This window comes from Helianthus annuus, chromosome 7 (assembly GCF_002127325.2).
Source record: "Helianthus annuus cultivar XRQ/B chromosome 7, HanXRQr2.0-SUNRISE, whole genome shotgun sequence".
NCBI lineage: Eukaryota > Viridiplantae > Streptophyta > Magnoliopsida > Asterales > Asteraceae > Helianthus > Helianthus annuus.
Window position 1 is genome coordinate 30137617 of NC_035439.2, and position 15173 is coordinate 30152789.

The 15173-nt window shown below is 39.1% G+C and overlaps 2 protein-coding genes across 2 annotated transcripts; both read right to left on the reverse strand.

Moving 5' to 3' along the window:
- Nucleotides 1-3921: 3921 nt before the first annotated feature.
- On the reverse strand, nucleotides 3922-7715 carry LOC110941478 (ornithine carbamoyltransferase, chloroplastic). Its single transcript, XM_022183110.2, has 7 exons — nucleotides 7561-7715; nucleotides 6399-6507; nucleotides 5914-6018; nucleotides 5499-5833; nucleotides 4734-4865; nucleotides 4375-4650; nucleotides 3922-4262 (listed from the first exon to the last, which is right to left on the reverse strand). Exons 2-7 carry the CDS (start codon nucleotides 6502-6504, stop codon nucleotides 4080-4082), a joined length of 1137 nt encoding a protein of 378 aa, XP_022038802.1. The 5' UTR covers nucleotides 6505-6507; nucleotides 7561-7715; the 3' UTR covers nucleotides 3922-4079.
- Nucleotides 7716-14154: 6439 nt separating this feature from the next.
- On the reverse strand, nucleotides 14155-14826 carry LOC110943716. The gene has a single exon (XM_022185451.1). The coding sequence runs from the start codon at nucleotides 14824-14826 to the stop codon at nucleotides 14155-14157; it is 672 nt and encodes a 223-aa protein (XP_022041143.1).
- Nucleotides 14827-15173: the final 347 nt, after the last annotated feature.

Here is a 15173-nt window from a genome sequence, read left to right on the forward strand (position 1 = left end):
AACAATAATTCTGTTACAACACTCCCCGACGTTTCCGCCACGATTTGATGTTTTACGTGGTCGGGGTGTGACAGAAGAGTTGGTATCAGAGCCAATGGTTGTAGGGAATTAGGTTATTAGTAATGCTTTGACCTAGACTATAACCTTTCTAGGACCCCAACACAAGTTGTCTTGTGTTTAGATCTTAAAACATGCACTTCACCTATCCTTAGGTTCATGGTTTAAGTTTTTGGGAAATAGTTAGACAACTATTTCGTGTTTACATTTAGTGAATACTTGGTAATTATTTTCCTTCCCAAGGATGGGGGATTTAATACATGTGCGTTTGTGAAATTCGAAATATATTACTAAGTCTCACTTAAAATATATTCTATTCCTAACTCCAAAATATAAGTATTTTTCTCAAAAATATTATATTTTTATTTCACAAAATTTTCCCAAAATAATACCTTGATAAAAATATGCTTTCATAAATATTTTCTTAAAATGCGTAAGTTACGTTTTAACGATCGAGTGGTAATAATAATGACCGGTGTAACTTATATATTTATCGTAGAAGCGTTCGTATTATTTTGGAGTCGTTAACACGGTAGTATTATTTTTACCCTAAAAATAATATTAGTATCTTCACAAAATAATCATAAACACATAACAAGTGTCGTTATGAAAAACATATACTAAATATATATATTTACCAAGTTTTATTTTTGTGAAATCCCACCTCCGATATTTTGTAAATAAAGACGTGGCGAAACTTATATGTGAAAACAAGTTAAAAACGCATTTCTAACACTTGTAGTGAAAATATTTCTAAGTGTTAGGTTTTGGAAAAATTTCGCCAGAGTTTCCCCTGTAACTGGAGGTGGCCACGCTTTCAAGCGTATCATTTTCTTTTATAATTCAAATCAACAACTTTCTCATTTAACCAAAACAATATCCAAAGCATCAAACTAGTAAATAAATATGTAAATCGCGTAAATTTCATGAACTTGCGTTTTATCCAAGAATATAAAGTAAATCCCATTACTTTTAGTGGATCTTTATATAAATCAATCCGGTTTCAGAAAAACCTCGCTTTTAAAGAAATTCCATCTTTACAACTTCTTGTCAACTTTTACAAAAATAGTTATTTTGTCGAAACTTTGTGTTACACAAGTGTTTACACACTTGTGTGTTTAAAAATCATCCTTGTTAGTGTAAGATCCGGTTTTAGAAAATAAGATTTCTTTGACACTAGGTCCTTTGAAAATATCGCTTGTAGATCCGTAGATCTACTAGTTTTAAACACTCTTTCATAAGTAAAATCGTTTTTACACAAGTTCAAGTTTCTTGCGTGGTAGAGTTTCATCACTTAACCCTTGTACACTTAGACAAGCTCTATGTCATGATCCGTGATCATGACCAATCCGGGTTAAACGATGATCCGAGCTACCACAACATAGATCGGCCTCAAATAACTACACAAAACCAATACTACAAGATTTACACATCATTCAAGCTTTTAACCATCATTACTTGCATTTTTAGTAGACTTTTATACTTCATCTTGTAAGATTACGAGTTTTAACCGTTACATATCATTTTAACCATCTTAAAATAGTTCGAGAAGGTGATTCAAGCAACTTACTACTAGCTCGAGGCTAGGGAAGAATCTAGACGCAAAATGAGTGGATAAAAGCAATAAGGTGAGGTCCTTCGCCTTCCGAATGCACCAAGCCTCCTCGTATACGATCCTTAACACTTGAATGATCTTGGGATGGCTTGAACAAAACTCGAAAATTTGATGGGTGGTGACAGGGGTTCGGCCGAGAGTTATTTAGAGAGAGAGAGAGTTGTTTTGTTGAGTTTGAGAGTGGAAAGAATGATAGTCTAAGTCTTGATCTTATAGGCTAATCATATGTTTATTATCCAAGGGTTTAAGTGCTAGCTTGATATGGAACATGGAGATTAAAATAATCAAGTGAAGGACAATGTGTGCCCCCCCTCTTGGGGACGGTTTGGTTAGGGGGGGGTAGCTAGTTCAAATCCAACCATTAGTTAGATATTAGTTAGGTTAAGTTAAGTTAGTTTAGGGATTAACCCGGTTACTAGTGCGTTGTGCATTACAGTGGGTGTTAGGGTATTCAGGGACCCTAACTGGCTCAGAAAAAAAATAAATAATGTTAATGGCAATATTTTTGTGCATTACAGTGGGTGTTAGGGTATACAGAAGCTACATATACCCACGTACCCAAGTAAGACCTCCTAAAGTGTCTAAGAAAGTTCACCCTTGAGACCCAAGAAAGATACTACTGTACCCCTCCCTAAAAATCCTTAACCTTAATCTTACGCCTCCACGAACTCCTATCATGAACCATGTCCTCAGAGAGGTGCAACTCTAGTAAATCATGTCTAATCCGCTCATCCCATGTCAACTTTGGTCTGCCTCTACTCCTCCTTTCCTCCATAGTGAGTGTTTCCACTGCTCTAACTGGCGCCGTTGACTGCCTCCTCTTCACATGCCCAAACCATCTCAATCTCCTCTCTTTTATCTTATCTGAAATCCTAGCCACTCATAACCTTTCTCTAATTACCTCATTTCTTATTCGATCCAACCTCGTGTGCCCACACATCCACATTAACATCCTCAACTCCGCTACCTCCATCTTGCGCATTTGTGTCTTTTTGGTCGCCCAACACTCTGTCACATATAACATAGCAGATCTCACTGCAACCCTGTAGAACTTTCTCTTTAACTTAGTTGGGAATCTCTTGTCGCATAAAACCCCAGTTGCAGCTCTCCACTTACACCAGCCAACCTGTATGCGGTGCGCTACGTCACTATCTATCTCCCCAGTGTTGTATTTATAAACTCAACCGAGTACTATTTATAAATTAAACCATTCTTTTTGAAATTATTTTAAAAATTATTATCTGAAATGATTGTCTTACTTTCAGTGTTGTGTTCGAACCGAATGAACAGGAATAAGGTCATGTTCGTGTTCGTTCGTTAAGGAAATTAACATGTTCACGAACGCATACCGAACATAAGTTTATGTTTGTGTTTGTTCGTTAAGAAAAATTAGTTGTTCGCGAACAGTGCATGAACACTGGTCTCGAACACTAACGAATAAAAACGAATATTTAACTTGAAAATGAAAAATAAAAACATTATTAACCTTAAACATTAGACATAAGTATTTAAATTCAACCATGAATTGATAAACCATAACACAAAAAGTTTACTACAACCATCAAACGATGAAGCAAGTAAAACTAACTTAGACATAATTACCTAGAATTACTTAGACATAATTATTCGTTTAACTAACTTAGACATAATTATCCCAAAAAAATGTCTTGAATGTCCAAATTTTAGTTAACTTAGAAAAAAACAGGGGTTCAAGTTTTCAATATGTTTAGATAAAAGATTTAATCAAACGAACATAAATGAACAAACATAACCAAACGTTCACGAACGCAGTCGAACGAATGAGACCTTTGTTTGTGTTCGTTCGCTAAGCTAACCGAACAAGATTTTTTGTTCGTGTTCGTTCGTTAAGCTAATTGAAGTCAAACAAACATAAACGAACTTCCCGCCGAATGGTTCACAAACTGTTCGCTGAACGTTCGGTTCGTTTATAACGCTACTGATTGCCTTTGATGTCATGGTAATTTATGATATTCTAATAAATTTTACGTCTTAATATCTAGGAGGAGAATATCATAGCAATAAGGGGATTTATTGGATCTTTTCGATACCCTCAAAAGTGATGAAAACATTTATGAGACAATATTGGAATATGAAGGAGATTTATTGATTCCTTTGTGGTCTGAGCTGCAATAGTTTGCTTCATTATGTATTTGTTAGCGGAGAAACAAGCCAAGCGAGTTGTGCAGAAACATCCCATAAATCGGAACTTAAGTAATTCCCACATCGTATGACCAGAAAAGCTTCCCTTATTTCTAAAAACCATAAGATCTCGATCGTACGATATTTAACAAGTCAAATGTGGTCAAACCCAACAACCAAACTCAAGTCAAAGTTGAGACTACAGATGCAAAACATACAGACAACACCTCCAGATCTATAAGACTGTTTAAAGGCCTAGTGAATGTAGCATGATTGCATTTTGTGCATGCATTCGATTCTCCGCTTGTGGAAAGACAATGGAGTTAGGAGCTTCAACGACTCCATTAGTAACTTCAACGCCTCTTTCTGCTGGTAAACAGTGCATGAAGTAAGCTTGTGGTCCAGCTATCTTCATAAGTTCTTCATCTACCTATAAAAACATATAAAAAATTGTTCAGTTTATTATATAATAATTTAAACCGTACCACCCGCCCATTTCATCACTAATTATCATACCAACATAGGACAAGTGCGACGGTTACCTGGAATCCCTGAAAAACTTTGCGACGATATTCAGCTTCTTCCTTTTGACCCATGCTGGCCCAAACGTCTGAATAAACAACATCTGCCCCTTTAACGGCTTCTTTTGGATCATGAGTAATCTCGATTTTTCCCACGCCAGCCTGTTGAGCCTTTTCAACCGTCTTTGCGTCAGGTTCAAAACCTTTGGGACACACACATACGAAATGGAAAGGTATTACAGCAGCCAGCAAGAGCCATGAATGTACAATATTGTTTCCATCTCCAACATAGACCACCTGAGTTAAATGATCATATTAAAGTACATATGTTGACCAAGTCAAATAACTCGATACTTTAAAGCTCAAGAAAGATAAAGTACCTTGGTTCCCTCAATTTGACCAATGTGTTCTATCATTGTAAGAGCATCAGCCATGATTTGGCAAGGGTGATTATAGTCGGTCAGACCGTTGATTACCGGGACGCTTGCGTACTTAGCCAGATCCAAAAGGTCCTACGATACCCATATGTGATACCATTTGGGTCACTGATTGTGTCAAAAGACTAATAAAGAAGCCGATTCGCAATTTCGCATTATGGTCAAGCAGGTAAAATCAAATGAGTCAAAGGTGACCCAAAGTATATTTTACGGCATAAAACATCATATACCACTTCACTAATAAAATATATTATTATCGGTGTTAACTGCCATTTTCGTCCCTGTCGTTGGTCCAATTAAGCCAGTCCAGACCAAATTTCAAATATGTACCATTTCCGTCCCTGACATTTTTAAAACGTGCCAGGTCCGTCCAAAAACTTAACGACTGTTAGAACCAACCGCTTAATGAAGGGTAAAAACGTCATTTTCCTTTTTTTCTTAAACAGTAGGTTTTAACCCTTCATTAAAATGATGGTTTTACCCTTCATTAAACAGCAGATTTTAAAGGACGTTAGATTTTTGGACAGAACTCGCATGTTTCAAGAATGGTAGGGACAAAATTGGTACAAATTTGAAATTTGGCTTGGACTGGCATAGTTGGACAAACCACAAGGACGAATATGGAAATTAACTCTTATTATTGACATGTTTTCACTTTTGTAATCAAAACCGAAACAATAAATTCTTTAACCTAGCTTGTAAGCTAACCTGATGAGCAAAGAGACGAGCCATGATGATGTCATTGTAGCGAGATAGAACACGAGCAACATCACGAGTTTCTTCCCGCTTACCCATTTCAATATCTTTCGGGCCCAAAAAGATAGCATGACCACCAAGTAGATAAAAGCCCGTTTCAAACGAAACCCGAGTTCTCATGGAAGGCTTAGCAAAGATCATAGCCAATGTTTTCCCCTTAAACGGAAGATACGTTCTCTCTCCGGATTTCAACAACGCCTTCACTTCTTTCGCTCTGTCCAAAATCTTTAATATTGTTCCCTTGTCAAAATCGTTAATGTGTAAAAAGTCCTGTAACCCCGTCTTCTCTAACAAATTATTAGAAATTGTTTAATAAGTTCGTGTAGTTATCCAAATAAATTTCCCTTGATTAGCATACACTATGTACCTTCAACAGGGGACATTAATGCAGATTTGATGTGTGAAACCTTAGTCGGCATTTTGACTGGTCCGTTGACTTTCAATTTGTTAGTCTTCACTCCACGAACAAAATCTGTAGAGCATTCAATTTAACATAATTAACTGTTATGTAATATAAAGTTACCAACCCACATAGATCGATACACAGGTAGATTGAAGTTAAATTATAATAATAAACTAGCTAAAAAAGAAGAAAGATTTTACAAAAAACAAGGACTTATACTACCTGCAATATACTTATAACTTGTTATTCCGTAACATGAGAGATGTTACTCTTAATGTAAAACTTATGACCATATTTGTTAATAGATAATAATACAGCTGCTTCATGGGCACGTAAAGTACAAAAACGAATACAATCTATTTAACTTAACGAAACATATTCAAATGAAAATTACGTCACCAGCTATGATATTGGAAAAGAAAGAATGTGTAAATGAAAGAGATGATAACCTTTGCTCATAGTGTCCAAATTCAAGCATGACGTAGTGGTCCTATGAATCTGAAAATGGGAACCTTCTAACCCCAAATTTGCTGGCATCAATGCTGCATACGCCATTTTCTGCAATGTCCACAAATAAATCACTTTCCCACTATATTTCGTGTAAAAAAAAGCCGGTAATAATCCTTTCCCCCAAATAAAAATGTTGATTTAAGAGCATGAAAGCGTCAGATATTAATCCTTGCCCCAAAATAAAAACGTACGGTATGTGAACATCGATTTAAAAGCATGGTATTTTACTTTAGAGACTTTAGATTTAAGCTCAGTGACAAATAAAAAAACATAACACAAGAGCTATCTGACACTAGAAGTTGTTGGATGATGGTTGATTGGTTAAAACATATCAAATTTCGTACATGTCAAACTGGTCAAGTTGACCTGCAAACAATTTGTATCTATTCTTAATATAACACATTTCTATATGTTGGCTTTTCAAAATACAAGTCTAAATCACACTGACTGACCCGCCAAAGAAATTGAGTCTAAATATAAGAAAAAACTAAATAACTGCATTATCACAGCCTAAAAGGCAAACTAAATTCCATCTTTACCCGACCCGCTAAAATCTAATCCAATATCCAACAAAAATCTAACTAGTTAAGCTAACATTAGACAATGTTCATATGTATTAGTGTAGCACACTATAAAAAATCATCTAAACTGAATATAGTGTAGATAATCATATAAAAACCAATCTTAGGAAAAGCACACAAACATCAAAGCACATTATAAAAAATGAAGTTGACCTAACAAATTCAAAACATTTTTTAATAAGCAATCATCTTGCTTTTCAAGCTATACAGTATGAAAAACGCTACAAGATGCACAAAAGTGGAAAACTACTAATGATAAACAATCCTTCTTGACTTATTTAATCTTAAAAAATTTCACAGACACATATAATCAAAGAACACATCTACAGTTTCTATAACAATATATCCCAACGCAGTGCATTCAGAATCAAAAACCCTAACTACAAATTGGGTGAATAAGTGAGCAAACAAACCGTCACAGAAACAATCAAGTAATAAATTGAAAAAAAAAAATGATTACAAAACCGAAATTTCTATACGAACAAAACCACAACGAAGAGGATGAAGTGGAGACACATACCGTAGTATTTCAAGTCAATGGAGGCGTAATCGGTGACGACTTTTTCCGGCGATTAACCTGATTCCGTTGAAACACCGCCGTGTAGGAAGCTGCTTTGCAACAATGAAGTGGATTAGGGCAAAACTGTATGAATGAAGTAATGGGCCGGTTTTATATTTATTGGGCTGAAACTTCTCATATACTGGGCCTGGTTAATAGTTTTGAGTGTCGTTAGTATGAAGGAGCTTTTTGGTACTAACTGTATCGAAAAAGCCATAGGCACTTTTCACGATCAATGGATACCCACTTTGAGTTCGTATACCGAGCTCATCCCTACTTGATAGTCACCCCAAATCAGGGGTGTAGCTTTCAAAGGGCCGAAAGGGGCGCCCGACCCCTGAACTTTTCGCTCGGTAATGTTATGTATATACGTTTCGTATACAATTTTTTAGGTATATACGTTTTCGCCCCCCCCCCCCCCCCCGCGGGTTTTATAAATAAGAAATTTACTTATATAAAATTATTAGATTAGATTCGGTGACTTCCGACCCTCCAGTGAAAATTTTCAAGCTTCGCCACTACCCCAAGAGATCCATTTAATTTTAAGGACTATTTTTGAAGTATGGCCGCCACATATGGGTGAAAATTATTTGATGAAAAACATAGAAAAACATTTTAATAGTTTAACATATGTATTGTTTGTATTGATAATGATAATTGTTGGATTTACAAATTTAACATGATGACATTATTATAATTATAAATAAGTGAAACATTAAAAGTGTAATGTATATATTACATACACTCATCTAGTGTATTGACTTGCAACACTACAAATTTTGCAGCTTATTAGAAATGTTTATCATGATATGGTCCCAAATTTTACGAAAGACTTTATAGATATGCAAAACACAAAGTGGCGTCATCATTACAAAACTATACATGAGTTTAGTCATGGCGTTCTTCTTTTTTGGCGTTCTTTTTTTCTTTTTTACAAAACGACTAGTATTTATATTCGTCACGTGATGGTTTAAAACCAAAGAAGCCTACATAAGTTTTGCTTTGTTTACGTGAAAAGTGGTATCGATAAAATTCAACCAAGACTTGTGCAAACGACAATTCAAATTGAGTAATTTACCTGAATGTATACATGGTACTAATCCATAAGCAAAGCTCAGTGAGTACAACATATGAAGTTCAAGTGTTAAACTTAAGCCACCAGACTATGCCACTGGTGTATGGTATATTATCCAACACATGATGTGCTACTCTTTAAAACCCATTTTTAGTGTATACTCAACTTGCAACACGGGACTGTACAATGTTTATAATCGGCATACCATACGCTTAGCGACGAATGGCTATGCTGGTCTCGTACAGTCCCCGGCAACTATTCTTTTTTACTTTCTATTCACACTTATTAACACATATTAGGTATAATTATTAACAAAATATTGTATCAACAGAGTTAGCAACTTAGAGGGTGTTTGGGGTTGAGTTTTGAAGGAGATTTTTAGATTACTGAATTTTGAAATCGTAAATAATCAGTTTTAAGTGTTTGGGTAAAAAATTAAAAAAAAAATTGATTATTTGCGTTTAGAAAGTTACAAAACGCAGTTTTCCAAAAGTAGCCGCCCCCCCCCCCCCCCCCCCCCCGCAACAAAACGCAGTTTTCCAAAAATTGATTATTTGCGTTTAGAAAAGTATTTTCACTTGTTTATTTTTTTAAATATATATTTGCCAAACACTCAAATAGTTGATTATCTAATTATTGTGATATCAAGCAACATAATCAAATCCAAACACTATCTTTCAACATCACGTTTTGTTACTGTTAGTTATCTGATTTTGATTATTCAAAACGCATAATCTATTTTCAAAACTCAACCTCAAACACCCCTTACCATTATAACATGCTTTTCTTCCACGATTTCATGTTTTTGAATACTTCAGTTTGGAATTCCTTGATTCTAATAAAAAATACTTAAATTTTATGAGGTTTAAGACCTGAAATTGGCACATGTTTTACTAGTGAGACTCGTAATCTTATTTTGGTGATGATCATTCCCTTTAGATTCATAATTACAGTTTAACACTTTACTACCCCTTTAACGCTCAATTTCTCAAGCATACCACATATCCTTATCCTTATAACTAATATTCACATCATCTACATTTCATATCATAACACATGTAGACTTTGTAAGGATCAATATCAATATCTAGTGTACTTACATCATCTAATAAATTTCTACTGATATACAATTATAAGCGTCAATTGAAATGTTGTGTTAGTTCATCCCAAAGAAGTTTGTTGGTCGAAGTACATTGTTTTGGTAACAATTTCACATACTCATTCTTGTTAGGCTATGGGGTGTGGTTTTGGACTCCCTATTAAGATAATATTTTTCTGAATGAATTGTCTTGTATATTTCTCCTCCATTTATAATATAAGATACAACAAATATATGGAAAGCGAATAATTCTATTCCTAAATTAACGCTATACAATAATACAATTATATACGCTATTACACCCCCGCAGTCTTGACGTTCGGTGGACGAATGTTGAGACTGTTTCGAAAGTCAACAAAGAGAACACGAGGGAGACCTTTAGTGAAGATATCTGCAATCTGGAACAGAGAGGGTACGTGTAAGATTCGAACGCACCCCCGTTGTACCTGCTCACGAACGAAATGGATGTCTAGCTCAATGTGTTTAGTTCGTTGATGCTGAACTGGGTTACCGGACAAATATATGGCGCTGACATTGTCACAGTAGACCAAGGTGGCACGAGACAGGGGACGGTGGAGCTCCAATAGAAGGTTGCGAAGCCAACAAATCTCAGCAACTACGTTAGCAACGCCTCGATATTCAGCTTCAGCACTTGATCGAGAGACAGTGGGTTGGCGTTTCGACGACCAAGAGAGAAGAGTGTCCCCAAGATAAACACAGTAACCAGAGGTGGAGCGTCTGGTGTCTTGGCAACCAGCCCAATCAGCATCAGTGTAGGCAATAAGAGACAGGCCCTGAGCCGGACTTAGATGCAGGCCATAGTCTAGTGTACCCTGAAGATACCGAATGATGCGTTTAACGGCATTCCAGTGAGCCTCTGTAGGAGAGTGCATTTGCATACAGATTTGTTGAACAGCATAGGAGATATCAGGATGGGTGAAAGTGAGGTACTGAAGAGCACCCGCTAAACTGCGATATGTAGTGGGGTCACTAACAGGAGGCGCAGAAGTAGAGCCTAATTTGGAATTTGTGTCAACAAGGGTAGCCACAGGTTTGCATGAATCCATAGGTACCCGATGTATGATGTCTTTGCCATATGCTTGCTGTGACAGGAACATGCGGTTACCTGTGCGAGTGACAGAAACTCCCAGAAAATAAGTGAGAGGACCCAAGTCTTTCATAGAAAATTTACCAGCAAAAGAAGTAATGAGACGTTGGCGCAGGGAATCAGATGAGGTGGCCAGGATGATATCATCAACATAAATGAGAAGATAAGTTGTATCCGCTTCTTGCCGATAAATAAACAAAGATATGTCAGACTTACTTTGGAAGAACCCCTGCAACAAGACAAAGTCAGTAAAACGTTGGTACCACGAGCGTGGTGCCTGTTTAAGTCCACAGAGAGACTTTTTCAGATGATACACGTGATCAGGGAACTTTGGGTTGTGAAACCCCATGGGCTGGTACATGTAAACGGTCTCAGCCAAGTGCCCATGAAGAAATGCGTTAGTGACATCCAACTGGTGAATTGACCATGACTGAGAGAGAGCCAAGGTGAGAACCAAGCGTATGGTAGCCGGTTTAACAACCGGACTGAAGGTGTCACCATAATCTATGCCAACCTGCTGACTTCGGCCATCACAGACCAAACGTGCCTTGTACCGTTCTAGAGAGCCGTCAGACTGAAACTTATGTTTAAACAACCACATACAACGAATAATATTCATATCAGGCCGACGAGGAACCAAATCCCAAGTCTCATTTTTAATTAGTGCACTAAATTTGTTAGACATGGCATTAAACCAATCCGGGGAGGACAAGGCGGCTTGAGGTGATTTGAGTTTGGGGTGATGGTGGTAGTGTGGAGGTTGAGAGGTTGTTTTGGTTTGGAGATGCAGTCCATGGCACGTGTGCGCATGGTACAGACGGGTGGTGGTGGTGGTGGTGGTGGAGGTGGAGGTGGTGGAGGTGAAACCGATTGAGTCGGGTGGTGTCCTTCGACAGGTACGGATGTCAACGGAGTAGTGGGGTGGGTCGGGGCCGTTTAGGAGGTGTGGGCAGGTTGAGGACGTGGACGGCGGGAGTATGTGATGGGTTGGGCTGGTGTGGAGTTGGGGCTAGTGGAATGGGTCGTAGAAGAATGAGAGTGGGCCGGTTGGGTGGATTGAGTCGAAATAGAAGGTTGGTTCGGCTGGGATATACTTGGCCAAAGTAGAGGGTTAAACGGTGGAGTGAGAAAGTCATAGGCTTGGGGCTGAGGTGGTGAAGTTGTGGCGTAAGGAAATATGGTTTCCTCAAACTGGACGTACCTGGAAATAAAGATGGAATTGGAGGTGAGATCGAGGCATTTGTAGCCCCGATGGTTTGGTGGATAGCCAAGAAACACCATGGGTTTGGAGCGGTCAGCAAGTTTATGAATAGAAGTGGAGGGAAGTAGTGGGTAACACAGGCAGCCGAACACCCAAAGGTGATCATATGTGGGGTCGCAGTTATATAGGCGGGTAGTAGGGGATTGAAAGTTGTGGTGTTTGTTGGGTAAGATGTTGAGAAGGTAGGTTGCGGTTTCGAGGGCATGATGCCAAAAGGTGGGAGGTAACGAAGACTGTGCAAATAAGGTGCGAACCATGTTATTGATTGTCCGTATTTTTTGTTCGGCTTTGCCATTTTGGGGTGAGGTGTATGGACAAGAGAAACGAAAGTGCATGCCTTGTTGGTGACAAAACCACTGAAAAGAAGCGTTTGCGTATTCCTTACCGTTGTCGCATTGAAATTGTTTAATTTTACGTTCAAATTGGGTGTTGATGTGGTTGTTAAATTGAGTGATGGTACATGAGATTTGTTTGCAAGGGGATATGTCCATAAAAAATTCGTGAAATCATCTAGAAATAATATATAATCACGATGACCGTCGGTGCTTAAAACCGGGGAGGTCCACAAATCACTATGAACAATGTCAAAGGGTAAATGTGTTGCATTACAAGAAGAATTAAAAGGAAATTTAATACTTTTTCCAAAAACACATGGTTTACAAAGCAAGGTCTTATTTTTATTAAAAGAAATAGAAGAAGACAATCTTAAAGAATGCAATAAGTTGTCGCCCGGGTGCCCAAGGCGTTGATGCCAACGGTCTTGAGAAGTAACAGCAAGAGCAGTAGGTTGAGTGTTGGTTTTGGGAAGAGGAGCAGTCAAAGGATAGAGATCGCCCGAGCTATTGCATCTAAGGTTGGGATCCCTGGTCTTGAGTAGGGGTGTAAACAAGCCCAAAGTCTCGAGAGCTACTCGTTATCGGCTCGGTTAAAAGCTCGAACGAGCCGAGCTTTAACGAGCCCGAGCCCGAGCTCGAGCCTAAAATAGAGCTCGTTTAGTTATCGAGCCCGAGCTCGAGCCTGAAATACAAAGCTCGTTTAGGCTCGCGAGCCTAAACGAGCCCAAACAAAAAATTATTTATTTTATATATAATATAATAATAATGATGATAACATTGGCGAGTCGAGCTAGTGTCGAGCTTTGGCTCGTTTAAGCGATATTGAAGCGAGCTCGAGCCGAGTTTTTAGCTCGTTTGAGGTTGTTCTTAAAATAGCTCGAGCTTTGGGTTTTACTCTTGAGCCAAGCTCGAGCTCAAATAAGTAGGCTCGAACCGAGCCGAGCTCGAGCTCGAGCTTCATAAAAACGTGACGAGCCGAGCTCGAGCCTAGTCGAGCTCGGGTTTGGCTCGGCTCGTTTACACCCCTAGTCTTGAGGTCCTTCACAGTAAAACCGAAAGGGTCAAATTCAACAGATAGTAAATTGTCGGTTGTAAGTTTACGGACAGAAATTAAGTTTTTAATTAATTATGGGGCAATAAGGACGATGTTCAACTTGAGGGGTGGGTATGGTGGTGGTAGAGTATGGTTACCTTGTCCAACAACGGGGATTTGCATGCCATTTCCAACAATAATAAATTTATTAGTGCAAGAATTAAAAGAAGACGGGGAGATGTTACCTTGCGGAGTAGTGTAATGACCGGTAGCACCCGTGTCCATATAGCCGGTTGGATCTGGTTGTTGAAGGGACATGGTGTAGAGTGCTTGTTGTATGTCTGTTGGTGTGAAGCCTGCTGCATAGGCCTGATCGGGTCGATGCCCGGGTTGTTAGATGGTGTCGGGTTTGAGGGGTATGGGCAAGGGGGATGGTTGCTGTTGGTTACGGGCCAAGGTGAGGGTTGAGGTGAGAAGGCAGCCCATTGGTTGGCTGTCCAATATGGCGGGAAAACAATATAGGGATGTGCAGGTGGGTTTCTAGTAGGGCGATTGTTACGGGTGTTGTTGTTGGTTCGACCTCGACCTCGAGTGCGTTTGCCCCTGCCGCGTCCACGGTTGGATGGAGCAACCGAGTAATCGACCTAGGCGGGAGAAGTCGTGGTGGCTGCCAGAGCCGTGGAGGCAGAGGCGGCGGCGTGGGTGGTCTGCGACTTCTTCTTGTTTTCTTCCATGGTTAGACGAGACCGACGCTCGCTAAATTCAGGTAGGGGTTCCTGGTGTTGGAGGACAGCAAAGATGCTCTCGTACTGTTCGGTTAACCCGCTTAGCAGCTGGGTCACAAGGCGTTGGTTATCGACGGGAGCACCGATATTATCGAGTTGGTCAGCGAGATGTTTTACCTGCTGACAGTAGGCAGCCATGGACGAAAAATTTTCAAGACGGATATTGGAGAATTGTTGTTGGAGTTGAACTTGGCGAGCACTCTTGTTATCGTTGAAGTGAGTGGCTATGGCTGTCCACGTCTGATGTGCGGTTTGTTTGGGTTTAAGAATGATGAGAAGGAGGTCATTGGAGATGGTGCCATAGATCCATTGAAGGACTATGGCATCAATACCAGGCCATAGAGTAGCCGCCTTGGCGTCAGCAGCAGCAACAGTACTGGGTTTTAGGTGGTCATACACTTGATAAGCCCTGCAATGGACTTCAAAGAGAGTTGTCCATGTGGTGTAGTGAGTGGTCTCGGCTTCAAGGGTAATCGGGACCATATTTTTGATGTTGCTAACTGTCATGGTGGGATGAATCTTGATGTCCATGACAGAACAGAAGGATCAGAGGGCAGAGGAAAGAAAGTGGGCGGAAGGCAGAGGGAGGAGAATTAGGGCCGGCTGGATCAAAGGAAAAAACTTGATACCATATAAGATAATATTTTTCTGAATGAATTGTCTTGTATATTTCTCCTCCATTTATAATACAAGATACAACGAATATATGGAAAGCGAATAATTCTATTCCTAAATTAACGCTATATAATAATACAATTATATACGCTATTACTCCCCCACCCCCACCTACACCCCGATGCCACACCACCTCCACCTCACACCACCTTCCTCTTCCCCTCTTCAAGGGGGTTGTGTTTCCCTTCAACCTCCAATCAACA

Excerpts from the sequence above, each read along its gene's own strand:
- LOC110943716 (XM_022185451.1), bottom strand. The coding sequence starts at position 14,826 with ATGGACATCAAGATTCATCCCACCATGACAGTTAGCAACATCAAAAAT.
- LOC110941478 (XM_022183110.2), bottom strand. The coding sequence starts at position 6,504 with ATGGCGTATGCAGCATTGATGCCAGCAAATTTGGGGTTAGAAGGTTCC. Across the intron at positions 6,019-6,398 it reads TTTGGACACTATGAGCAAAG|ATTTTGTTCGTGGAGTGAAG; the intron begins GTTATCATCTCT and ends AATGCTCTACAG. Across the intron at positions 4,651-4,733 it reads GTCAAATTGAGGGAACCAAG|GTGGTCTATGTTGGAGATGG; the intron begins GTACTTTATCTT and ends CATTTAACTCAG.